This window comes from Sitophilus oryzae, unplaced genomic scaffold, assembly GCF_002938485.1.
Source record: "Sitophilus oryzae breed Bouriz unplaced genomic scaffold, Soryzae_2.0 scaffold_1393_pilon_pilon, whole genome shotgun sequence".
In the NCBI taxonomy this organism is placed as follows: domain Eukaryota; kingdom Metazoa; phylum Arthropoda; class Insecta; order Coleoptera; family Curculionidae; genus Sitophilus; species Sitophilus oryzae.
In genome coordinates, this window is record NW_022146052.1 from 707220 (window position 1) to 734328 (window position 27109).

The 27109-nt window shown below is 32.3% G+C and overlaps 2 protein-coding genes and 1 non-coding gene across 3 annotated transcripts in view; 1 reads left to right on the forward strand and 2 right to left on the reverse strand.

The window, feature by feature from the left end:
• Nucleotides 1–27109, forward strand: part of LOC115875626 (rhoGEF domain-containing protein gxcJ) — a 275457-nt gene that overhangs the window by 233465 nt on the left and 14883 nt on the right. Inside the window, exons 6-10 of the mRNA XM_030891130.1 lie at nt 19655–19766; nt 23754–24032; nt 25701–25944; nt 26268–26536; nt 26591–26840. Of these exons, the coding sequence (XP_030746990.1) occupies nt 19689–19766; nt 23754–24032; nt 25701–25944; nt 26268–26536; nt 26591–26840 (1120 nt within the window). The 5' untranslated portion in view covers nt 19655–19688. The remainder of the gene's footprint in view (nt 1–19654; nt 19767–23753; nt 24033–25700; nt 25945–26267; nt 26537–26590; nt 26841–27109) is intronic.
• Nucleotides 10615–11983, reverse strand: LOC115875627. The gene is made up of 4 exons (XM_030891131.1): nt 11698–11983; nt 11543–11642; nt 10744–10899; nt 10615–10685 (listed from the first exon to the last, which is right to left on the reverse strand). Exons 1-4 carry the CDS (start codon nt 11970–11972, stop codon nt 10635–10637), a joined length of 582 nt encoding a protein of 193 aa, XP_030746991.1. The 5' UTR covers nt 11973–11983; the 3' UTR covers nt 10615–10634.
• Nucleotides 25243–25347, reverse strand: LOC115875686. The gene has a single exon (XR_004049041.1). It is a non-coding gene; the product is annotated as a U6 spliceosomal RNA (small nuclear RNA).

Genomic DNA, 27109 nt, shown 5'->3' on the forward strand with positions numbered 1-27109 from the left:
TCGTACCAGTTACTGTCGTAGATCTCATCACCTATACTCAACGACTGAAAATGAAATGTTTTTTTGCAGAAATTAGTTCAAAGGTAATTTTTTAAAACTTTTACCTCGTCTGTAACGCTTTGACCTGGATGACACATCATAAATAAAGCGCCTATATATGCTGCAATATAAGCTAGAGCTTTTGGAGTTGATTGCTGGAACAACATTGGTTTCGATTTAATTAATGAATTAATACAATTTAAAAATGTTCTGGCATTAAATTAATTGTATATGTTAAATACCTTTTAACATATAAATACACTGAAACACTTTATTTTTTTACCGGACGCGCGATTCGCTAAACATGTTAGCGTTATCAGCAGATGACTAAAACTGAATTTTTTAAAAGTGAATTGAACTCAGTATTAATCATCTGCTGATGATTAATCATCTGCTGATGGTTAGTGAAACGCGTCCAGTGCAAAAGTAAAGTGTTTTTGTGTATTATGGTTAATTACTGTCTTAATTTGCAAACTACCTTTTGTTATTTGTATTAAATCGTCTTTATCTTTCGAAATCATAGAAAGAAATAATAATAGTAATATACGAGTATGGTAATAGTGATGAGCAAATAATGCAAGACCAAGTCCAAGATGCCCTTGATGTTGGTCTTACAGTCTAATAAGTAGTCTTGGTCTTGGTCTTGGTCTTGCAAGTCTTGGACTAGGTCTTGGTCTTGCACTTTTCCAATAGATTTTTACTAGAGGCACTTTCAACATAGAAAATTGTCAAATAATTTTTAGGTTACTTAATGCAAATGAAACTTTACAGAAAGAAACAATATTTGTCTGATATTTTTTAAAATTAGTATACCGGGTGGTTCGAACTGTATTCCGGAATCTTCGGTAGCATATTCTGCAGATAAAAATAAGTAATAAAGTTCGTATAATATATGTCCTAAAATGCTTAGTTTAGGAGATACAGGGTGGAGAAGTTTCATTTCTTTTTCGACTTTTTCCAAACAATTTCTGAAGCAACGTTCATTTATGGATAAAAATTGTTTTCTGGTAGTTTTTTGACATGACAGATTTGATTTTGATGTTAATATGACACCTACTTGTAGAGGGCGCCACATACATATTTTTTAACAGATTTGAAGCGTAATAAATTTTCGTGCGTACCTGTATAAGACTACTAAGTAAAAAAATATACATTTAAGACGTTTTTTACGAAAAAAAATGTCTCTTAGAAAAAATCGTTACGAGGAATGGTTCTCGAGATATTTTGAATCGAATTTATCAATATATGTCATCATTGACATAAATTAAACATGTTGACTAAATAGTTATTAGACTGAAATCATAAACTTGAAATGTCTTAGTGGTAAAAGTCCGACAGAAACTATTTTATCATAATTTTTTCCAAGAAAAATATATGATTAATTAAAAAAAAGTTCCCAAATATAGCATTTCGGTCAAATAACTATCTATTCAACATGTTTATTTTTGTCAATAATGACATGTATTGACTATTTCCATTATCAATATCTTGAGATCGGTTGTTCGTAGCGATTTTTACCAAAAGATATTTTTTACACAAAAAATTACGGAAACGTATATTTTTTCACTTAGTAGATTTATACAGGTACGGACGAAAAGTTATTACTTTTCAAAACAGTTAAATCACAAGTAGGTGACGCCTCCTACAAATAGGAATCATATTGACGGCAAAATCAAATTTCTCCTGTCAAAAAACTCCCAGATACCAATTTTCATCCAAATATTGACGTTACTTGAAAAATTATTTGGAAAAAATCGAAATTAAAACGAAACTTCTACACCCTGTATCTCCGAAACAGCATTTTAGGACATAGATAGATTTATACAAACTTTTTTACTTATTTTTATCTGCAGAATATCCTACCGAAGTTTCCGGAATCAGCATTGCTCCCTTTAAAATAAATTGAAACATTATTTTTAAATAAATAAATAACTTTTATATTTATTTCAAGGATTCAAAAAATATGAGCGCCTTAACTCTTGCTTGTTGTACCGAACTAAGACGAAGACCCAGTTTCGCTCGTCACTATATGTATAATCGCTATAAGGAATTTCGACATTTGGCTTATTGAAAATAATTAAAAAAAAAGGAATGGAAGTAAATTGATACATTCAGTACCTTTAAAACCTGACTGCCCAGACATCCAATAACTAGAGCAACGATAAAATGAACATGGCCAATGGTCAGCTTGGACACACCATTTAATTCTTCAGATAATCTGTGAAATTTTAATAAATTTATAGTTTAAATAATTATCTGTAGTAAAAAAGAACAACAAAAATAAAACACCTGATAACTTCTTGATGATAAGAAATCCAGGTCTTTATATTTTTCTCTTGTTCGTTTGGGTCTTCGATGTTCAAAACTTCTTTAATTAGAACTTTAAGGTGACGTATTCTTGCTACAATTAATCCGTAGCCTTCTAAGGGCAATCCACTGTAACAATACAAATATTTAGTACTTTCGGGTCGCTCTCAGGGGTCGGGTAAAGCGGGAAATATATACTATATTTCAGAAATCTGCCTTTGGCTTAGCCCGATCCTGTCATGTTAAGCCACATCCAAAATTCCAAACACACGTGCTTTGATTAAGGCTTTATTAAGGTTTGCAGAGCTTTAGCATTTGCCATAAAATAGCCAGCAATTTGTTACAAAACCATATAAATTATATATCACTGTAATCACAAACCTTCAATCTATTTCCGTATTGTAACGGAATTTTAAATTATGTCTTTAATTTGGAGAAAATTCAGTCCAAACTTAAAGAATATTTTGTTGATGTTTGACCCTCATAATCTTAAAAATAAAGAAGTTGTCTAAAAATGTGCTACAATACGGATAGAGTATTACACAACCACGTTATTATTTGTAATCTCCTTCTTCATTTGTGTAAAAATATCTAGCCAGTTTTATATAAAACCACAGATAACATAATATGTTATAAATAAACGTTAAATGGGCCGAACGCTTATTTTGCTACTTTTGAAATGGACTCTTAAGAAACGCAGTGTATTGTAATTTTTTCCCAGTTTCTGAAAATATTTGAAATCTTCTTGAATATTTGTTACCTTAAAATAAAACCAGAAGGGAGATATACTATTCCAGAAGCACACTGTGACGCAAGCAATACTATATAGGATAACCAATCAATTTGATCGCCGTTTGGTATCCAGGCTGGACTGAATGTACCACAAACTTCATGCAAATGCTTTTCGATATTCATTCTTTGACATCGTTTTGAATCTATCATGGATACTAAGACATAAGTACTTACACCTAGTATACCTGTAATGAGAATACCATATGTCGGTGAATGTGTTATTTGCTGGGGAACAATAAGACTGAATATTTCGTGTTACTTCATTTTTTCAGATGCAATAGGGAGAATCTGCTATCTCCCTATTGTGTCTGAAAAAATGAAGTAAATTCGTCTTGCAGAAATTAGAAATAAAAATATATTTCTGAAGATAGCAACCTTTATTGTTTGAAATTTTGAAAATGGAATTGAATATTACTCAAATAGATTTAGAAATAATCAATTAAATTTAAAAAAAAATATAATATTCATAACCATGTATTTATAATATCGTCGGTCTGGAAGCAAAATGCACAAGTCCAAGACCGAATAAATTTTTAATGCATTTTTAATGAACTAAAATAGGAACCATTTTGGACTTAATGAATATGAAAATAATTTACAAATTTAACTTACAGTTCTAAGAAGATATGGTAGATTTTCCTGGATATAGCTCTATATTCTGGAAGAAATCTAGTACAATGATATTACATTGGCCACTTGCAAATTTGTCGAATTTTATTGACAGGATGCTTAGCCTAATTTTTAAAAACAGTGAAGTCGTTATCGGTAAAATAGTTGCGTGATTTTATTAAATTTTTATTATTTTTCTCCGTAATTTTTTAATTTTTATAAAGATTATGTCTCATTTACGAGAAAAAACGTCGAAAAAAAATTGATTAGGTACTTTGGAAATTTTTGTACAAGCAAGTAATATTATTACTAACAATATTCAAATAAAAAATATTATTTTTTTAAATATTTATAGCATGCCCATGAATTGCTCGTGTAGAGATAACTTTGTTTCTCCCCTTACCCTTTACGGACACCCTGTATTTACAGAATGGATCGACGCAGGGTCGGACTGGCCATAGCAGGTTGGAGATTGCCAGGCGGTCCCAGCCTTCGCGGGCTCCCCTAGTAGTTTATATAGGCATAGCATTATTTATTCTTAAATAGAAATGAAACAGAAAAAAGGGACGGTAATATTCTGAGGTTATCCCCAAAACTTTTTATTTTTAATTAACAATATTTGCATTGCAATTTGAGTGCATTACATTTTGGTTCACTTTGCATTACGGGTAGTTTCCTGATTGAAAATAAATAGAGAAAATCTGACCAAAACGTAAGGCGAAAAAATACGCAAAAAACTCCACCCGGGCCCCTCCTCACAATGCCACCCGGGCCCCTCTGGCCTAGTCCGACCCTGGATCGACGTCTTGTACTAAAGAAACATATGAGTAAAAAATTCGCGTATTTGCTTCAGCGTGATCGTAACGGAAATTATGGAGATAGCAGCATTTCGGCGGCTATTTCAGATCACTGGGAGTTAGCAGATATTATTGAGTTAAAATAACAATTTTTTTAATGGTAAACAATTTAGCTGCTTTTCATATTTATAGAGTATTTTTTTCTCTTTCTAACGGTATAAAAAACTTATTCACGTAAAAAATGGAGTACCTTATCATGTTTCACTGACGATATACAAATAAAAAAAATGTTGTCAATGAAAAGAAAAGTGTTATTATATATGGCGGTCAGCGTATTTTTAAAATGATGATCTCTTATAATAATTTTAAATTTCGTATTAGCTGTAGTCTTTTTAGAAATACTATTTTGAGTATTTTTAAGGTACCTAGGTGTATTACTACCGATCGAATAAAAACGGCGTCAGCGATGGCCATGAAATGAAGATCGCTCTTATTTTATATGTATTTTATATGGGAAATGTCATCGATCGTCATTTCCAAGCCAACTGGATGCCATTTTTTTTCGATCATACGGTATATTGTATAAACAAAAAGATAGATATCTTAGACGATTCTAACTATTTTGATACTATATATTTTACCATATATAAAACACAGTTTGGATATCATGTTGCCACGACGTTGTGCTACTTCATACTTGGGTGGTTTACCAAACCGCCTGAAGTCAGATAGTTTCTTAAACATCAATGTCCACTTTTTGTGATTGATCGAAAAAAATACACAGCAGAGTACACATCCCGTGTTGCCAAAAATATCTCCAATGTCTTCGGTTAAGTCGATATCAGTTCCATCTAAGAAGCGTAAATTATTTTAGTAGATGTTATATACAGGGTGGCCCCACACTTTAGTAGCAGGACTTTAAAAGTCAAAAGGAAAACTCATTTTTAAAATAACATTTCATACCAACCTTTTATCTAATTTTTATTTCTTGTTTAAGTTTTTTTAATCTTATATTTTTAGTTTTAAGAATGCATATATTCTGGGGCATTACGATTATTTTTAGTGAATCGAATTACACGATTCAATTTCTTACATCGAACGACTCTCAAGATTCGTTACATTTGAACGAATATACACATTTTACGTAAACTGTATAAATATACAGTTTTTTATAAATAACTTTTATATCGCTTGCATTTTGATGTTTGTTTTGGGATTTTGTTTGAGTCTAAATATTGATGCGCTATATAAATACGCGGTCTTCATATAGTATGAAGACGGCATTAAATTATATTATAGTTTATTTTATTACCCATATTACAAACGTTGGGTATCCAAGCTTACAGTATTTAACTGTAATATTCATTTAAAGAAACCGTATTGTAACCAACGAATCAATATGAATCACTGAACGAAGAATCGTAGGAACGAACGAATCGCACTGAAAGCGGTGCTCCGACTCAATTTCTACGAATCTTTTTTACGACTCGTTCGTTCAAATTTTAGGGATCCCTGCTTATCATGACTCATTTGAACGAAGCTCATTCTGGGTAATGATTCGACTCGTTCAAATACTCAAATGATTTTATACATACCATTTTATGGATCCGTTCCCGCGCTACATCTCATTTGAATGAATCGTATTCTAAGCATTGAATGAATCGAATTTCACGATTTATTTTTAATACTCGTTGAAACGACTCTTTCAATCTTTGCCCACCTCTATTTCTTAGGACTATATTTCCATTTACATGTCTATTTTTAGTTACTTACTAATCAAATTCATAACCAAATGTAATATGAGAAGAGTAAACCATGGTACAACTAATATAAAATTCCATAAAATAAGCATTATGTAGAAACGACATTTGTAATTCGTCTCCATAGACTGGGGATAAAATCTTAAATTTTTTAGTATAGTTAAGGTATAGTAAAAAGGCTTATTTTTTGTGATTTCATATATGCTCGTCATTTTCGCTTTCTGGATATACTAAATACAAATCCGTTTAAAGTTTATTCAGTTTTTATATAGAGTGGAGTGTTGATAAAATATTAAACATCATAAAATTTTGTTATAAATAAATAATAAATAGAAAAGTTTTTGAGTCAAAAACAAAGAAATGTTTTATTTTTAATTAGAGAATCCCTGAAAGTCAATTGCAGCTCTAATTACAAGCAGAAAAAATATATAAAGTTTCGAAAAAGAAAGAGCAATATTATTAGTATATTTATAATTATAGCAAAACTCTGAATATTTAATATTTCTCTTTCATTAAATACACACATGCAAGAATACACATATTCTTGTATTTCTCTATTTCTACTAAGATACTTAGATTTGCAATCAGTAGCGGCACGTTTTTCAATATTTTGGTGGCGGGGGCTTTTCAATATTTTGGTGGCGGGTTTTTCAATATTTTGATGGCGTACGTTTAAAAAATATTCTATTAGGCACCAAATCTTCATTACAAAAATATTAAATATCTCGGTAACTAACATTTATTATCTTTAAATATTGCATGCTGATGTCATTTTTGTAGTTAAATTAATATTTATATGTTATTTTTGTTAAATTAGGTAGTCAAAACAATCACATAATTATTGATTATTCCACGCTAGTTTATGTGTGTAGAATTAGTGCACATGTGCATAAAAAATATCACTAACTCTGATTGACAGCGTGTTATCTAAAAGCCGCACAGGTTTATTTTTAGTGCGCATATTATTAAGAAAACTGGCGGAAACCAAAATTATCTGTTTAAATTTAACAAAATTAAATAAAATAAAATAATAATACACTTTAAACTAGGTTGATTTATGTAAAAAAGTTAAAAAATGCTTTTTTACTTTATGAAAATAAGTATAGAGTATAGTACATTTTTAGAAAGCTCATAAGACAACTATAAAAATAAATAAATAATATAGAAAAAAAAACTAAAAAAATACAAGTTTGAGTCATAATTTTAAAATGACAGCTATAAGCGAAAAACTAGATATACCACTGGATTTTACGGTTGAACTCAATTTTTACGATTTCGACAAGTTATAAGATAACCGAGATACAAAGGATGTACAAATGCAACAATTTCAAATTCGCCCTGTATTTTAGAAACCAGGGCAAATTTGTGTGTAGGAACTTTGGTTTCATAAAAAAGTAGCATAATGAGGTGCAAACCGCTTCTTTGTATCTCTACTCATAAACGAGAAATCCCTTAAAACAAGTGAGACACCCTGTACTTATTGAGGAACCGCCACAATTCTCAATTAATAATCCCAAATAACATTGATAAAATATATATTTATATTTCTTTATCGTGTTATTTATTAGTCAATCAATTAGGAATATTCTCAGTAATTTCAAATACAATTTGTTCACTTTGCTACTTTGCATAATATAATTTTTAATGAAATCTCCAACAAACTGAACGGATGCCTGTTTTATATTAGATAATACAAATTCGCAATGTTATTAAAGGTGGAAACCGTGAAAGGCTTATTAAGGTAAATGGCAATATCTGCCTTTTGCCAACGACTCTACACTGATGAGTTTCCTTGGTTCCTTGTGTAAATAGAATATTCTCTATTTAAAAAGCTATAAAAATATTAGCTAGCGCCTTCTCATTAGCTAGGTAGGTTGTATATTGTATAATATTCTGAACAAAGGTAGAATTAAATTGGAATGTAAAGAAATATTTTCTAAATGAAATAAAAATAAATGAAAATTTTAGATCATGAAACTTTCTCGTGTTATACTAAATGCCAATGGGAACACGTAGTTCTTCACTTTGGAATGCACAATCTTAGAAATTTGATTGTCACGTTACTATGCCTAAGAATGACTCTTTTTGTGCTATCAAATCGTCATTCTACAGATGTCACAGGATGTGGCGAACACCTTCCAAAATTGGACGCACACATTTGCCACATCGTGTGGTAGCGCAGAGATCGTTGGAAGCGAGTTTGGACTCTCGTCATATACACAAATACACATTGATATACTCTGATAACATTGAGATACTCTTTAGACTCAGCCAAAGTGTTTCCCCGAGAAGAGAGGATTCCCCCTAGCACCCGACTAGGAGCTTCCCCACCATAAGTTTTGTACCATATAATAAGTTTGAAAACATATAGCATCGGAGCATTCTTGTTCTTAAATGTAAGTTTATATCACCAATGCAAAAAAATCTTTAGTTTTTGGAAAGGTTTCTGGCCATCTCAATCCTTGATTTTATTTTTTGTGTTCAGCAGTTTCATTTATTATTATGTCCAAGTTGATGTAACTGTATTTTTAAGATTAAACAAAAATAATTTGTCAGTTCAATTTATTTATTTAAAGGTGGGTTTACCGTGCTGGCAACTTTTACCTTTGAATCGGTATTTACATGTGTGGAAGTAAATCACATAGGGATCTTATTAAGTCGGAGTGAGAGAAATTCCATGGCGTTGCCGGTACGCCTTTCCCTATCAAGTAAACTAAAATCACGATCGCAAACCGTTTATTTTTAAAAGAGTTTTTTTCGAGAAGATAACTAGATAAAATCGTTACATATATGATTCTGAGCATCTTAAATGGAATTATAAGGATATCGTTAAGGTGTCACACTCCATAAATTAAGAATCACTTTAGATATTGAAACTTTTTTTATTTTGAAGATCCGATCTTTTACAATATGTTTAAATAAGAAAAAATCGATAAGGTTGTTTTTTCCATTCAAAAATGTTAAACAACCCATCCATTTTCTTTAAGTGCATAGCAATTTTCAGCAATCGTGCAACTTTTTTATTTATAAAGATTTTCACATACTGTCTGCGAAGAAAATATAGCAGAAATGTTAAGAAAGTTTTTGAAAAAACTACAATCGATTATTTCTAGTATATTTCGAGATATCGATTTTTAAATTCAGAGTTCTAATAGCGCGACCAATGTCGAACACCAACTCAATTCCACTTATTTTTACCAAAAATGCAAGTGTTTCTAACTTGCACTTAAAAATTTTCAAGCTATAGGGAAAATTACAACAACTCGTTAATAAATAAAAATAAGTATCACGAGACGTAATTCAATTGTGAAGCTGAACGCATGATGTACACCTTTCCCTAGAACTTTAAGTACTGACAGAGGTACTGATTGGATCAACTAGTTGACTGCGACAAATCTGCTTATCCCCTTCCACGTCTCTTAGCAATATGCACAGTTTCTCGGTTTATTTCATACGTTTGGCAACGTCTTTACTGTTCTCTCTTTGTTCAGTACGTTATAAACGCATTGTACTCTTCTTACATACAGAAATCTCTACCCAAGACTAACCTTTGCCAGCCCTTAGTATATGCACACGCCATGTGTCATCCGCCCGTCCTTCTGTAACTCCAATCATAATAATTGTCAGCTGACATTTCTGAAATAAACAAATAAAATTGCACATAATCAACGACTGATGATGCATGACGGATGCATTTAAACCCACATTAAATATATGAAAAGCATTATTTCTTGTTTATTATTTTTGTCAAAAGTCAAAATTGACAAAGGATATAAAAAAATGTAATTTCTCTTGCGATCTTTAATAAAATTAACAATTTAAATGGGCATAAAAAATATATTGAAAATACTACAAAATCTTGTTAGATATTTAATAAAATCTTTCCAGTTATTTAACTTTTTTGGAGTATTTTTATAATCTAATTTTAACTAACAACCATTTTTCTTTAATTTAAGCAGCAATTAATACGTATTGTTCTTAATTAAATTATGTGAACCCAGTCAAACATATCAATTGAAAATCAAAATCCACAACACAAGAATATGTTCATCAGTGCTTTTATTAGAGCCAACAATTCCGTATTTGTATGTTTTCATATTCACAATGCAGATTTCCAATATGTGCGCGGTATAAATTTTTGAAAATTTTAGGAAATCATGTAGAGCAAAATTGAGACCTTTTTGTTAAACCATTACAATTATTTTACTTGTTGCCACTATAAATCAATAAGGAAGAGATCTAGTGGATAATATAAATATTATAAAGAAGAATATAAATAGTATGCATAAAGCAAAACTGTAAAAACGCGTTGCTATTCGAGTACTTCTCATTAAACAACTTGATTCAATAGCGTTATATACGAATACGTAGTTTTGATAATCTGAAAAGGAAAAAATGTTTAGTTGGTTTAATATACTCTTTCTAATTTAGATTATTACCAACAGAAACAATGGATAATTTGCGCTACCCAGTGGCAGGGCATCTAAGCTCATTGGTTTTTGGCATCTCAGTAAAACAAAAGGCATCCAAGATTTTACCCGTTCATCGCACATATACCATTTTCCTTCATATATAGTATCCCTGATATCAAGCGTCTGCAATAAATTATAAATTATAGCTAAAGCGGGATTTACACTATATCACTTTTGATCTATCATTTTACGAACAAGACATTGGTGTGAAGGTCTATTCTTTCATTTTGATATGTATCAGGTGGTAGTATGTCTCGTCCGAGAAGAAATACAATTATTATAATGACAAATAATAATGAATAGTTTAATATTTATAATAAGTTTAAAACAAATTAAAATATAACACTATCAATAGTAAAGACAAAAAAACTACGCCAGTGAATCAATTGGTAATTGTGATCTAAACCTTAGCTTTTAAAATTCCTTGAAATGAAGTTTGGACTGTTTAAACTTTTCACTCAGCCTTCAATCTGGATGATCTGATCGGGGAACGATAACCTTAATTCAAAGTGTAAAAATTTAATGTTGAAAAATAAAAAAAAAGACTGTGAAAAAAACTTAATAAAAATTCTGATTGAAAACGACTAAAGGTAAATTAAACCAGTTTAAAAAAGTTACACCTTGTTAATAATTTGTTGTCCACAATGACATATGAAGAATACAGATAAAGCATATCCACCCAGATATATAGCTGCTCTTGGAGTAGAATCCTGTAATGTCACATAATTTATTAAAATTGGTTTGTTTGAGCTAATAAAAGTTATACCTTTATAAGTTGATTTCCTATACATCCCATGACAATTGCAGCTATTAAAAGAACATGACCAATGGTTCTTTTTGATATTCTATTCAAATGTTCGCATAGCCTGAAAGAAAACAATATTTAATAAACAAAAAATACCTTAATTTATGTTAATTTACCCAATTATATCCTGATGATATCTAACCCAGAGCTTAAACCTTTTGAACTGTTCTTCTTCATTATCTGTTTCAAATATATTATCATACACTTCTTTCAGATGGTCTATTCTAACATCTATGAGACCTCCAGCTTCGTATATAATGAAACATAAGGTTAAAGTAGGAGGTAAAATCCAGGAGGTGGCCAGTATTTGATAGATTAAGTAGAAGCGTTTGATAGGTAGGGTTGCTTGGATAGTGTTGGGCCACCATGTCGGACTTAGCATTCCACACATCCTGTTCAAGTGTAGTTCTTCGTTTTCCTAATACAAAAGATATAATAATTAAGAAGAAGATGGCATCTGGCTGCGGTTACATTGATAATACAGGTCAACAATGGTTTTGTTGCCGTTGATATAAGATTGAGTTCTGATATAGTTAGAGCGCTTTCACACACGCCGGTAAAATCAGTGTTGGTGCCGGGGCTGAAATCGATTGCAATATAAATAAATTAGCTCCTTCACATATACTCCAATCCTGTAAAATAGTCAGGGACCGGCCAATACAATAGAATTAAATACAACTGTCGAAACGGGAAACAGGTGCAAAGCCGGCGCCGACTCCGGCACCGATTTTTCCGGTGTGTGTGCGAGAGTTCTTATACTCACAATTTTAAAGCTATCAACAGTTTTGGAAGATTGATCCGTACTGAGCTTAGGAAAAACATATTATTTACGTAGTATGAATTCAAAAGAATTCGTACAAATTTTAACCCTTAATCGTGCCGCGTCCTTTTCTAATTCGAAGTTCAATAAAACACAAGTTTACTTAATCGGTAATGAGTTGCATAGAGGCCACTAACTTTTAATTTTAACAGCCGGGTGGTCGGGGTTCAAAGATCTTAATAAAAGGGCGCCACGAGATTATACTCTATGAACTCAGCATAAAAGATGTTACTATTAAGTAGACTTCAACACTAACCTCGAATTGTTGAGTGTAACTACCATGAACTTCAAATGTTACTATAATTATTTAAACTTAAGTGACTCTAACTTAACTATGAGACTAGGCTGTAAAAAAAAATACTACTAAAAATGATTAAGCAATTTATTAAATATCAAAAGTTAATATATATAAAAAAAATGAATGAAATGTAAAATGGAAGGTTGGAAAAGAAAATAGAAGTTAAATTAAATGGAATAACTAGTCATTTTGACATCAAACTCCCTTATCTAACTTAACACTAGATACAGTCAGGGTGGTTTACATAAATCAAATCTAAACTAAACTAAAATTATACAGTATTACTCTATTCGATGTATGTACTTGAAATTTTTGAAACTTCCTCCGGTTGAGCTACGGTGTATAGCTAAGGGGGCTACAGCTCGGTGTACTGTCTGACTACGATGGACTAATTAACTCTGAACTTTACCTCACCGAGGGTTTATGATGTCCAACGGGTACCTCTACACGGACAACAGGAACGGATGGAATTCTGGACTGTTCTGTGCTACGGTCTGGATCGGTCTTCTTGCTCTACAATTACGAACAACCAAATAAGATTTAAGGAAGATAACGCTCAACTAATCTTTCTACACCACGTGGGCATGGAAAAGTCGAAAACCAGTCAACAATACGAATAAAAATCAGCTGAGCATTGACTTAGACTAGGCAGAAGAATTATAGTATACCTTGGAACTATTCGGGGACTTCTTGGGCACGTGGAGTCGGTATATCGCATCGGTCGGAAAAAGGCTATTTTAATCCCATTACGGAAATTGGTCGGCGGTCCATGTAAATATGTCCAAACCACAAAATACAACCACGTCTCTGACCAAATGTGTTTCGGAAGCCTTAATCCTAAGAATACCTGTTAACTACCAACAGGGAATGCTTCACGAAACGGCAGCCAGTTCTTCACTACGATATTCTCGGTCGGGGAGCACACAAGAAGTGATGCAAGGATTCGATTTCCTTCACAAAATCAGATTTCAACCGGAAATCTCCCTCCAGGATATAGATAGAGAACTATATATCTCGACTAGTCCAACTCACAAAAAGGCATAAATAAAAAAATGATGTTCTAGAATATTTTCCACTGACATATTTCATATCCGATGAATGAACCAACTTAACTCAGAAATTCCACAATTAAAATTAACGAATTGCACACTACTATCCACATCAAAAATATACATACATACCGCCATTACTCGCTGACGAGTATTTGACACGCATCAGAAGATGGTCACGCAAGGCGTTTTCTTTCGTGAGCTTTTCTGTGACTGAAAAGCCCGATACGTGATGTTATCTGTCTACCGCACTCCAGACATTCAAAAATCTCATCGCTTTGTTGTCTCTTTACTTTTGGTTGTCGCTCTTAACTGACTTTACAATTTTTCTCCATTCCGTTCTATTGTGAGCTGCCTCTTCCCTCTCATTCTGCTACATCAAAAATAAACAATTTAACTACGAAATTTTATCTGATAATTATAAAATTTCAATAACCAAAACAAAGGATAAATAAATCCAAAAATATCTGATTTGATCTGACAGTGACAAGTGACGGGCAGGTGATGATCAAAGATATAGAGAGTTCGACAAAAATTCTAATGCTGGGCGGATCCAGTGACAATGTTGTGTAGCTGTAGCTGTATAATATCACGGTGTATATTCGCTTGCATAATGGTAAAATACTAAATAAAATAATATTTAAGAATAAAATTATAGTAAACATGATGCAAAAATAATAGTTATTTGCGATAATTTATGAGATAGCACACATAGGTCGTAGCGAGGAAATTTGACTGTTACAATCGACGTTGCAGAATAGTGTCCAAACCAAACACAACATTATGGCGTCCTGAGGACAACAAGATAAATTATTATTTGTAGTAACATGATTTTTTTATTTGGGGGAATTAAGATATATATTATATAACCTTTTTTAATAAGACTTTAATATCATCAGGTTTTGGCTTGTGTATAATAAGTGGCTCGAAAATCTATTGATTTCAACGTCGTTCGTATCTCTGACCAGTCTTTCTTTTACGCGATACTCTGCCAGTTTGGTATAGTGCAAAATAATAATACCAGTTACTCTTACGGTTAGAACTTTCATGATTTCGCATGCAGGTCTTACGTTTTGATTAGGTTTAGAAGATTCCATTTGTATCCATTCTTCCGAGAATAAATTCGTTGGTTGATCTGGTTTTCATCATTAGGATATATTGTCACTGTCATTAATTCCGAATGAGAGAAGAATTTTCATCAATATTGCTCTAAAATCTACTCATCTTGGTCAGAAAAAATAGTTTTAGTATTCTAGTTCTAGTTTTCTCGTTATTCAATCTCTTTTGAAAGTCAGAACCCCTGTATTGAATATTTTTCACACCTTTTGACGGAGCTATCGAAATATTGAAGACGTTACACTAAATACGTGGTACGGTCCCTGGGACCGGATGATAACATTCGGACTGAACAGGAAGGGACTGTATTATAAAAACAATACCTAATGGCCAATATATTTCCCAAAACATTTTGTTCTTTTTCGTATGAAATCAAACTCATTTTATTAATAACAATAATAATAAGTGATTGTTATCTAAAAAACAATTTTTAATTTGCATATAGTTGTACTGAGTGATGGGTGTGCTTAATTATTAAGCCAATAAAGCTTACTATTTAATTTTACCTTGTCACAAGATTTTTCATCTATAAGTGATATAACTGTATAGATTCCCACTCCAATATTACCATACCAAACACAAAATCGGGAAAACAATTTGTTAGCTTGAATACTTGTATCGTATTTTGGAGGTTTGCCAAAGGTTGAATGATCTGTTAAAGCTTCGAACAGATTCGACCACTGCTTATGAAAGAAAACGAAAAAACAACAGTTTAAAATGCAGCTGGTATTTCCCATCAGATCAGCCAAAGTTTCGTTTATGTCGGTGTCATCGTTTTCTAGAAAATAATAATATTGTCAAATCACAAAAAAAATGGTGTGACAATAGTATACATTCTAGGTTTTTAAAGTTCTGCGATAAGGCACACATCTGTTTACAAATAATACAAATAGATCAATGAAGCTATAAAAAGGAGGTATTTTATTAACGAAGATCATAATATATTATGATTATTATTTAATGAATCTTTCATCAAATTATGAAAATTTTTTCATCGCATTATTTTTCTTACCTTTAAGTTTTATTTGACACTTTATCAAAATTTGTATCGTAGTATAAAGCGCATGATTACAAGTTATTTTACATACATATACTAATGTGCCGAGTCGTCAGGTCGCGCCGCGCAGGTCCTCTGGTATGTTATGTCTTGATCGCATTATCGTTGATTGAAAAAATAAGAAAATGCGCAACGTTATGGGCGATTTCGTGGTATAAAACCTGTCCGAGATAAGCTAGCGTTACCGTCAGCCTGTCGAGACACCGGTGTCGAGATCAAAATCGGTGTCATATAGTCAAAACCGGTATCGAGATTAACACCTGTGTCGAAACGAATGCCGCGCCGGTGTTGTAGATGAACATCGGTGTTGTCGACACCGGTACACCGGATAGCCTATATTTGACCACCGGTGTCAGCCCAACACCGGTGTTCCCAAAGCAGTGTTTCGGTTTTTGGAACAGGCTTTCTTCATAACACCTTTGTGGATATTTATAGCAGGTATTCAAATTTTCAGATATTTTTTATGTCGTGGTGTAAGGTTTTGTAGTGGAACATATTCATTAGCTCACATTTATTTCAATTATTGTTATATGAAATTCTAGTGAGCTTAAAAACGAGATCTATAACCAAATTTTGTGCCAAATTTTTAAAAAACTTGGTATGTGTGAATCAGAATCTTCTCCATTCATTTCTTCATCTACAAGTGTATCTTCTAACTCTTAACATTTTTGCTAAAAATCTATTACCGCTTTTTTAATTTAGAATATTTTAGACAAGTCTTGGGTGATTAGAGAGCATACGACTCGGAATTTGCGTTTGTTACCTTATAGGATAAAATATAGATACCGGGATCCCATAGACCGCACTTTAGCTGTTAAAGATTATGCATTAACACTAAATAAAAAAATTGGCGCCGGGAGGCACGTATAGCCGCCCATACTAAAATATGCTAATAAAAAGTTGGTAGGCAGTTCTTTTAGTTTCAAAGTAAAGGAATTTTTCGAATTTTGGTCCGCGGTTATTTCCCCTATTCGCCACCTGGGGTCGCGTCCGATGGGAGTTTGGAGTTCCCCACACGGATTTTCTCAAAACCGTACTACGGAAACACGGAATATCTGAAAAACTGCGACTTTGACTGATTTTGATGTTATTACAAATTTTGTTGCAAATATTATTCCTAATCTTAAATTGAAAACCGCGTTTTGCTAGCTACTGTAATTTTGGAGTTTTTAAAAGTGGATTTTTTAAAATTTTTAACCCCCTCCCATACCCCCTTACCAACCCCCAACCCCACCAAAAACTAATGGACAGATTCTCGGGTGCCACAGTATTTTTGTGCCAAATTTGGTTAAAATCGGTTTAGCGGTTTTTGAGTTATCGTGTTACAGACGGACAGGCAGACAGACAGACACCACGAAAATATTTTGTATTTAGGTCATTTATGACCCAAATAACTCATTTTGTGTGAAATTAAAAAAACTCTTTTTTGCCCATCTTAATAGCCTACCTGTTGGTATGGTCAGCTAAAAAGGCACCGTATTGTTAAGTTTTTCAATACTACTTAATTTCAAGTCACATGTGCGCCATCAAGTTTACACACATGTGCGCTTATTGATGAATGAACCATCATTGAATATCAGTAGTTTTTTTAACATTCAAAATATGTAGAATCTCCAAAATCTATCAGTTTGGTTTGGTTACTTACTCATTACGCTAGTTATAAATTTCGTGTAGATATTCAAAGTGTGTACGGCAAAGAACGCCATCCAAAACGAAGATATCGTTAGGAACGTCCTTTTGTTATAGTTTCTATTAGACGGATAATAGAACAACAGCCTGAAGTAAGCCAGACAATAGTAGAAAGGAAGATTCTTATCGACAGGATACATTTTGCGTAATGACGTACGCTCTTTGTTTAAAAACCTTTTATATACGCCTGAGATACATTGATTGGAAAATGCGGCAGAAATTGTAGTAATAAGAATCCGATATATTTGCATAATAACTAGTTACGAATGCTGATTGAGGGAGAACGTTTAGTAGAGATTAGGTATATTAATGTTTCAATTATGCATGTAAGATATGTATATCGTCTTTATGTCTTTATTTATTAAAGTCTTAAGTGTTTTAAAAGTCAGATAATTGTAAGACAGGTAGCAATAACATTATACTTACAGACCTCGTAACTATTGCAGAATATGTATACATGATGCATACTTAAGGGTATAAGCTTTTTTTATATATTATTAAAACTATTTTATACTGAACTACAATTAAGGAAAGCTTTAATATTGATACATTTTTATAACTTTACTATACAGGGTGAGTCTTAAATAAGTTCAAATATAATAAAGATATCATAAATAATAATTAAAAGCTATTAAAAAATAATCATATATGTATAGAAAGTTTGAGGTTTTTGTTTTACCTCATTAAGTCATTGTTATTAGGTAGTATTTGTAAATTTTGAAGTTTAACATATGCCATTTTATCAGAACATCAAGGGTTTTTAATAAACGTATCTGTTGAAAAAAAGTGTTCTTCAATAGTAGTATTTAGATATTTTTAATAGTTTTTTCTTTGTTTTTCTTGTTTCTGATGATGTTAGCCAAATGTGTTTTATTAGTAAAATACAACTGACAAATTAGTCTCCCTTGGATTAACGCAGCGGTGTTTACAAAAAATAACTATTTTATTTTGTAGATTTTTTGCAGTGTCGAAATACCCAGAAGAATCTTTTGAAGAGATTAATGGATAAAACATTTGGTATTTTTTATTTTAGAAACGTGTAAAATGTTTTCAAACATTTTAAAATATTTTTTTCTAATTGCTGTGTAGTACCTTATGTCAATTTTTAATAATCCGCACCTGAAGGCTTAGGTTAGGTCCGGCAAAAGTTATGTTAGTTCTACAGTATGATCGAAAAAAAACGGCGTCAGCGATGGCTATGAAAAAATGTTAAAATTATGGCTAAATGAAAGATCGCTGTCATTTTATATGTAAATTTATATGAGAAATGTCATCGATCATTTCCCAGCCAACTGGACGCCTTTTTTCGATCATACGGTATTATCATTTCAAGAGCTCAGTGTGACGCTATTTATTGTATTTGGAGTGTAAAATATTTTATAGACCGAGCGTTTATCATGTATCTCACACTCAATCTAGATTTTTTTTTCTATTACCTACTTTAGAGTTATTCAAATTTGATTTGTCTACCCTTTTAATCCCGAAGCAAGTCTTAATTTTGCAAAATTGTTTTAAATGATAATTATATAGTCTATTCACACATGCCAATCATGTCATATTTCTGTTGCTGTATCCGCCCAGTCTCATTCAGTCAACACCTGGACAGCTAACAATATATTCAATAATTGTCTGCCCAATAGGCTAGTTGTAGTGGTTTTCTCTGAAACTTTTAATTTTACAGAAGACGTATAACGTCTTCTGTAAAATTAAAAGTTTCAGCTTTAAATTAAAAGTTTCTCCCTCATTAAGAGCTATAAGCTCTTGATGAGGGAGAAGAAGCGACTAGAACCAGAAAGAGGAAGTGATTAAATAAGTAAATAATACTTTATGGTACCAATTGGTACTAACACCAAATTCAATGAGTATTTTAGAATCCCACTTACAAGAAAAGATGCTCTTTGGAAAAGGGCTAAATTAAATATTTAAAATTAAAATAAAATAATTAGGTTGTAAATTAAATTTGTCTTTAACTATATTTGAATTAGGAAAAATCATGAGAAATATCAGTGAATAATTTTAATATATGTGTTTTATTTTGTTACAGATTTTGGAGATGTTAGTGCGTTTATTATATTTCTATGGCTGCTTTGGTTAGCCATGCAATGCATCGGTTTCCACTGTCACCTCCGGATGCAGCTTTCTCCTACAATTTAAGGGTAAGTTCTTCTATTCATACTAATATATTCTCTGGAACACCAACTGCTAAAATTTCAGCTTTTTCTGTTATACAAAACAAATCATGGCTAGTTATGGGGATATTTTTTCTGTACTTATAGTGTGCTATATGCTACATGCTACATCTTTATATTGGAGGAGTCCCAAGCGTTTAGAAAATGAATTAAGAAATAGCCCCCCCCCCTTATTTAAACAAAATAAAGTTGATGACAGCATCTCGGAAATGAAATGTCAGATTAAATATCTAATAACATAAACTTGCAGGGCACGAAAAGTAGCAGTGTGATCTGAAATTTGTATTTTATTACAATACTTTTAAAATAAAGCCAGAAAAGAATAAAAACGAGATCGGAAAAATTTGGTTTAAATTCGAAATAATCGTGTTTTTTAAATTTTGAAATATAATATTATTAGGGTTCAGCAAGGCGATACTTTTCTCTAATTGAAAATTTTAGGATCTTTTCTGTTTATCAGATCTCTCTAGTATGCATTTTTATATGGGACACCCAGTATGTTACTAGGAAAATTACGTTCGTGGTTTATCCAAATATAGTAGCAAGTTTAGAGCCTAGCCAAAAGCCTTAGTTAATTTTTCTAATTTTTTTGTCGTTTGAACTTTGGCGACAGACATGCTATAATTTATAAACTAGCTGGATAATAGTGACGAGTAAATGTAAGACCATGACCAAGACTCCGTTGGTCTTGGTTTTGTAGTTTATAAGTAGTCTTGGTTTTGAAAAATCATTAAATAAATAGTATTTTTAGTAATTGAATGCAAATAAAACTTTAAAGAAAAACATTATTAGAATATTTGTGTTACGAATTTTTTTATTTTTCAATATAAACTGAATCAGCATTTCTTCCTTTAAAATTTTATAGGGATAACATTACAGGGTGTTTCAGGCTTCCGCAGAAGTTCTTTAGTAGGTTTTTAGTTTGTGAATTTCATTTCAATTTTTTACATAATATTTCAATTTTTTACATAATATAACAACATACAGGGTAATTCAAACATATTTCCAAATCAAAGCTGTATAATTTTAAACCGATCATACGATATATTTTTTTAGCTCAGTGGATTTCCTACTAAATTTCCGTTCCAAAAATACCATAACGTCGCGTACTATACCGTGTGTTTTTTTAAATATAAAATTTACTATTTATTTAAAGCCCTCTTAAAATTCTAAATTTGAAGAATTTAAAAAAAAATATTAACAGGAAATTATTGTCTAATGCTAAGTTCGGTAATCACATCCAGATGTCGACGGATTTTTTGTCACGTGATCACAGATTGGATTGAGTAACCTGAAATTACCGAACGGTTTGGAATGTTCGGATCGCTAATGGAAAAGTGACAAGTTTGAAATCCTAATTCCCAATTGAAATTTTTCAACGTTCAAAGACAAAAGGACCAGTAATTTCTTTTTTGAGTTTTGTACGTCATTTTGCATTAAGCAACAAAATAAACAATTTAAAACTTGACAACAACTTGGAAATTTAACCTCACTAATTCAAATTAATCTGTTTGCTCCGTCAAAATTTTCCGAGTAAAAAGATCAGCGTCTGATTGCTCCGATTTTATTTACCGAACGATTCAGATTTACTTCCCCTACATCTGGATGTCATAAACGAACGATAGAGATCGATCCGAGCGGTCGAACGTGAATACCGAACGCGCCAAGTGTCTTCGTGTAAAACTTCGGTCTATTAAAATTTGCAATCTTATTTGATATATACAAAATAAGTCAAATCTAAATGTTGTATTTCTTTTCTGTCTATATTTCAAATGTATTGTCATAATAATACAAATTTCAGATCCATTTGCTACTTTTCGTGCTCTGCAAGTTGATGTGTTATTAGATTTTTAATCTGACATTTTATTTGAGAGATACTGTCATCAACTTTATTGTGTTTAAATTGGAACTATTTTAAATGGAACTCCCTGTATTTTGTATCATAATCGAACAAGGTTTTAAAATTAAAAGATGGACAATGACAGTTTTAATGATAAACGCCATTCTTTCAATACATTTGTCTTACTGGACGCCAGATCATGTCTTATTTTCAAAAAAAACACAATTTTCTCATTAAATATCTATTTTAGCTATAAGAAGTGCTTAGTAAAACAAAAAGATTAAAGAAAACCTTGTTCGATTATGATACAAAAAGAGGGTGTTCTACCTAAAATCGTGGAGAAAATACATTTAGTTTTGACTTGCCCTGTATATTATATGAAACAAGATTGCTAAGACACTATTATACAGTACTGCCTGTTAAAAAAAATAAAATTCTTCGAATTTGGAAATTAAAAGGGCTTTAAATAAGCTGTAAATTTAGTTTGAAAAGGATTATATTGCAAAATCCACTGTATTTCTTGAATGGAAATTTAATGGGTAAATCCACTGATAGAGCTAAAAAATATATAGTATTCCGTTTAAAATTAAACAACTTTGGTTTGAAAATATGTTTGAATCCCCTGTATGTTGAAAAAAATATTTTCAAAATGTACGTTAGCATTGCCCTCATATTATGTAAAAAATTTAAATGGAATTTACAAACCAGAAACCAGAAATATACAGAGTGGTCCGAATTGTATTCCGGAAACTTCGGCAGCATATTTTGCAGATAATAATAAGTAAAAAAGTTCGTATAAATGTAGATACTAATATGCTTAGTTTCAGAGATACAGGGTGTGGAAGTTTAATTTTTATTTCGATCTTTTCCAAATAATTTCTGAAGGAACGTCAATATTTCGATGAAAATTGGTGTATGGGAGTTTTTTAACATGAGAAATTTGATTTTGATGATCAGTATGACTTCTACTTGTAGAGGGCGCCACCTACACATTTTTAACAGGTTTCAAGAGTAATAACTTTTCATCCGTACCTGTATAAAAATACTGAGTAAAAAAATTACATTTACGACGTTTTTTACGTAAAAAACGGCTCTTGGTAAAAATCTCTCGGAGTAATGGTTCTCGAGATATTTGGAATCGAATTTATCAATACATCAATTTATCATACATCATTGACATAAATTAAACATGTTGCTAAATAATTATTAGACTAAAATAATAAATTTGAAATGATTTTATGAAAAAAGTTAATTTTTTTAAGCATAATTTTTTCGAAGAAAAATGATTTATATAAAAATTTCCCAAATTTATTATTTCAGTCAAATAATTACCGAGATAATTACCTACTCAATCTTGAGAACGGTTTCTTGTAGCGATTTTTACCAAGAGATATTTTTTACGTCAAAAACTACGGAAATGTATATTTTTTCACTTAGTAGTTTTATACAGGTACGGACTAAAAGTTATTTCTCTTCAAAACAGTTAAAACATATGTAGGTGGCGCCTCCTACAAATAGGAGTCATATTGACATCAAAATCAAATTTCTCATGTCAAAAAACTCCCAGACACCAATTTTAATCCAAAGATTGACGTTACATCAGAAATTATTTGGAAAAAATCGAAAGAAAAATGAAACTTCTACACTCTGTATCTCCCAAACTAAGTTTTTTACTTATTTTTATCTGCAAAATATGCTGCCGAAGTTTCCGGAATACAGTTCGGACCACCCTGTAAAGCTTTTTCGGAAGCCTGAATCACCCTGTATTTGTAATAAATTAAAATAGTAATTTTGAACAAATAAGTTCTTTCCACATAAACGTGGACAAAATACAAGACCGTAAGAGTCTTGCATGGTCGGTCTTGATCTTGCAGATCAAACGCATATTTTGGTTTTACTTTTTATACAAGACCAAGACCAGTCTGGCTCATCACTACTGGACAATATGCCACTATAAACCAATAACTACTACTAGTTATTTTAAGCGCAATCTGATTTAAAAATATCAAGATGTTTTATTAGTTTGTATACTCTCCAGCAAGGATATAAACTAGCTAAGTAATCACTTCAACAGTAACATATTCATTATATCGTAATGTTTTTTGTTGTTTCAGAGTGAAAGTGGCAATCGGAACGGTGGTGACGCTGCAGACAGATGCATCGGAGGAAACACTGGCGCCCTATCCCGTTCGATGCGCTACGCTGATCCCTGGCTGTACGGCAGCGTGAGGGCCTCAGGAGGCCTGCTGCTCACGCCAGCCCTTGTTCTATGCCAATGTCCCGATTACTTCAACGAGAGCAGGAGATCTGGGTCGAAGAAGAGTCCCCACGTCTGCAAGAAATGTAAAGGCACCAGGTTGCCTTTGTCCTCGGTGGAGTCAAAATTTGGCACCGTAAGTAGTAACTTGTAGAGTTTGAAAGTACTTAGTTTGAAAGGCTTAGAACCAATCCACACTACGACCACGTTTATTTCGAGTGTTTCAAGCAAGCTTCACTTAAATCAGGCTCAAATATCGACCCTAAAACTTTAAAAACTTGATCCATATTATATTCGATTCCCCAAACCAGCTTCACTCAAGTCAATCTTAGAAAGTCGGATTGACGTGAAGGTTCAAGCCTTTTTTAAAAGTTGAATGTACATGCTGTATATCGATATTATACCCGACTGTTGGCCTAGCGGCGCGGGTTGTGTCGGGTTTGCTTGTAGCGACCGACTAAAACCCTTCCCCCTGTTTTTTTCTCTCAAGTGCCGTTGGAACTGCTCTAAGTATTACTTCAACCTCACAAAGTATCCTCTATTGACAATGTCTATACTTCCCTTCTATCTTTTCCTTCTTTATATTCTTCATTAGTCTGCTGCCACTTTTCGACTTTTCGCTACGTTCTCTTTCGTAATTTTATCCCTTTTTTTACATCTCTTACACCTTTATACCTTTTTTTACTCTACACAAAACCAACAACATGCATCCTGCTATTTTTTATTCTTTGCGGGTATGAGACAGATACCCCATGACCAGTCATAGCCTGTGATGTATAAAAATTCATATTACCCCATTTTCTTTCGCACCATTTTCTAATGTCTTTGATGAAAGTCTTAGCCCACCCTTAAAGCCTTAGCCCACCTTCATTCCATCTTGTTTGCCACTGTGCGTAAGTCGTCTGCTTAGCCCCCGCAGCATAATATTTTCCCATTTGATAAATGAAGTCCCGTTCTTTCACCAGCAGTTCTATTGGAGTCATTCCTGCAAGAACTGTAACTGCTTCTTTAAGCGGTTCTGTAGGCCGATATTATATACTTATTGCCATTCTACGGTTAAGTCGTTCTAATAAATCCCGATAGGATTTAAACTTCAACCCCGATTTCTTCTTCATTTTTAAATAAAGTACAGCTGTTGTTTGTGCCCTTCTCTTTGTTACTCTTGAACCTCCGATATTTGGCATGAGTCCACTTAACTTATGTATTAATATATGAGTCTACTTAACTTATGTATAATTGACTTGAGTCTACTTAACTTATGTATAATTATATATAGTGGCCATATTTGCCTTTTCACAGATTCTTTTAATATGTGATGTCATTCGTACGTGTTTGTCTAAATCCATAAAAATGTGGAACGCTTTACGATTTTGCGTGTCATCCTTGTGCAGGGGCCATGCTATCCTTCTCTGTATCTTTCCGCCGAAATGAGTACATTCAAGCAAGTTTGAGATACTCGAAATAAGTGTAAGCAAGAACGGACTGTGGTCGGCATTATAGTGTGAAACGGCAATAATTATATTACACCGAGTAGCGAAGTGTCTCGTTACTGTTGAAAGACTGAGTTTGTTAATCGAGATGCGCTGTGTTTAAATTAAATCTTGAGCCAATTATGAAAACTTTTCTCCAAGGTTTGCTCTATTTAATTTACAACCATACATTTAATCAAAAAGTAGGTACAATATACTATTTTGGAAATAAAAACGTAGGAAAACCGACAACAACCTTCAAAACTAATTAAACATGATTTATTATATTCCTGATAATGTGTATTTACTAATTAACGCTCATATATTTAATTTAGGTAAGATGCTATCCAACGACAGAAGCCAATACTGTTATGCCCTTGAGGGCTGGTACTGTACGAGTAACCTCTTCAAGCCGACCTTCCATTTTACCAACCTTGGATCCCTATGATCATATGAGAAGATCGAGATTATCAGTACCAGAAACCAAAATTACTGTATCCCCGTTTAGGGACAGAACAATCTCACCATCTAAAAGCAAAGACGATTCGAGAAAGAGTCAAAGCTGCAGCAAATCTAAAGGTGTGATTTTTTTTATTTACATTTTAGTTTTGATATTTGAAAGCATCAGGTTTTACTAAGAAATTATACTTCCCAAAAAATAGACAGTACTTCTGTAATTATTTGTTAAAGCATTAGTAAAAATAATTATTGAACCTTGTATTAACCCACAAACGCTGTTATTTGGTTCACTTGCTACTGGTCTTTAATATTCAATAGCCTTCATTTTATTACGAAATACCAATGTATTAGCACATATGCATAAAATCATTTAATTAACTAACAAGGGGTTTTGCTATATTTGAATTTATATATCAATATTAATTTGATTTTATTATCTTTAGGATTAAAACAAGACTTATCGTACAACTCCACATTTGGGAGGCGTTCTATATTAGAATGTGACATAAATCCGTATGATTTGATGTCTGGCGATATCAAATCTGATCATAAGTCTCTAAAATCAGTAGCATTAGTTGGAGGTCAAAGAGTTAGAGTAAGGCCGAAGCTGGACCAACAAGAATATGAGGATGTTGCAAGTCCTTTGAAATCACCATCGAAAATACCAGCAATAAAATTGTCTCCTTCGAAACAGAAAAAGTCTAAGCCTACCGTAAGGATTTTTATTTTGAAAATGTATCTATATTCTTAAATAATGTATTTTTAGATAACAATAACTAATGGTAAAAGCGATATCCCCACTAGAACTTCTGATTCTATTTATAATACTTTAACAAATAACACGTTCAAATCGATATTGAAGAAGAGAGGTACAAACTACAGTAGTGATTCGTCACCATATTCTGATGCTGAAGATATGGCTAGTCCACTGTCCACAAAAAAGACAGGATCAAGGTTTTATATACCTGTGTCTCTTCCATTAACACCAAGAAAGAAAGTACAATTTGTAGACGCAGGTAAACAATATAATCACAATTATAAAAGTATACTATCTGAATATAAAATATTACACTCGCTTTACAAGATACAATTTTTGAGGTGCGAACTGTACATACATTATTTTATAATTAAAAAGGTTATGTAATAGAGATGAGCAAGAAATCGCAAACTGTGACTCAATCGCAGCGATATTAAAATCGCAATCGCAACTTGCGATTTGCTCTCATAGGAAACTGCCATTGCGTTTTCTTCTATTATTTGCCAGGTTCGATTCAGGCAACCAGTA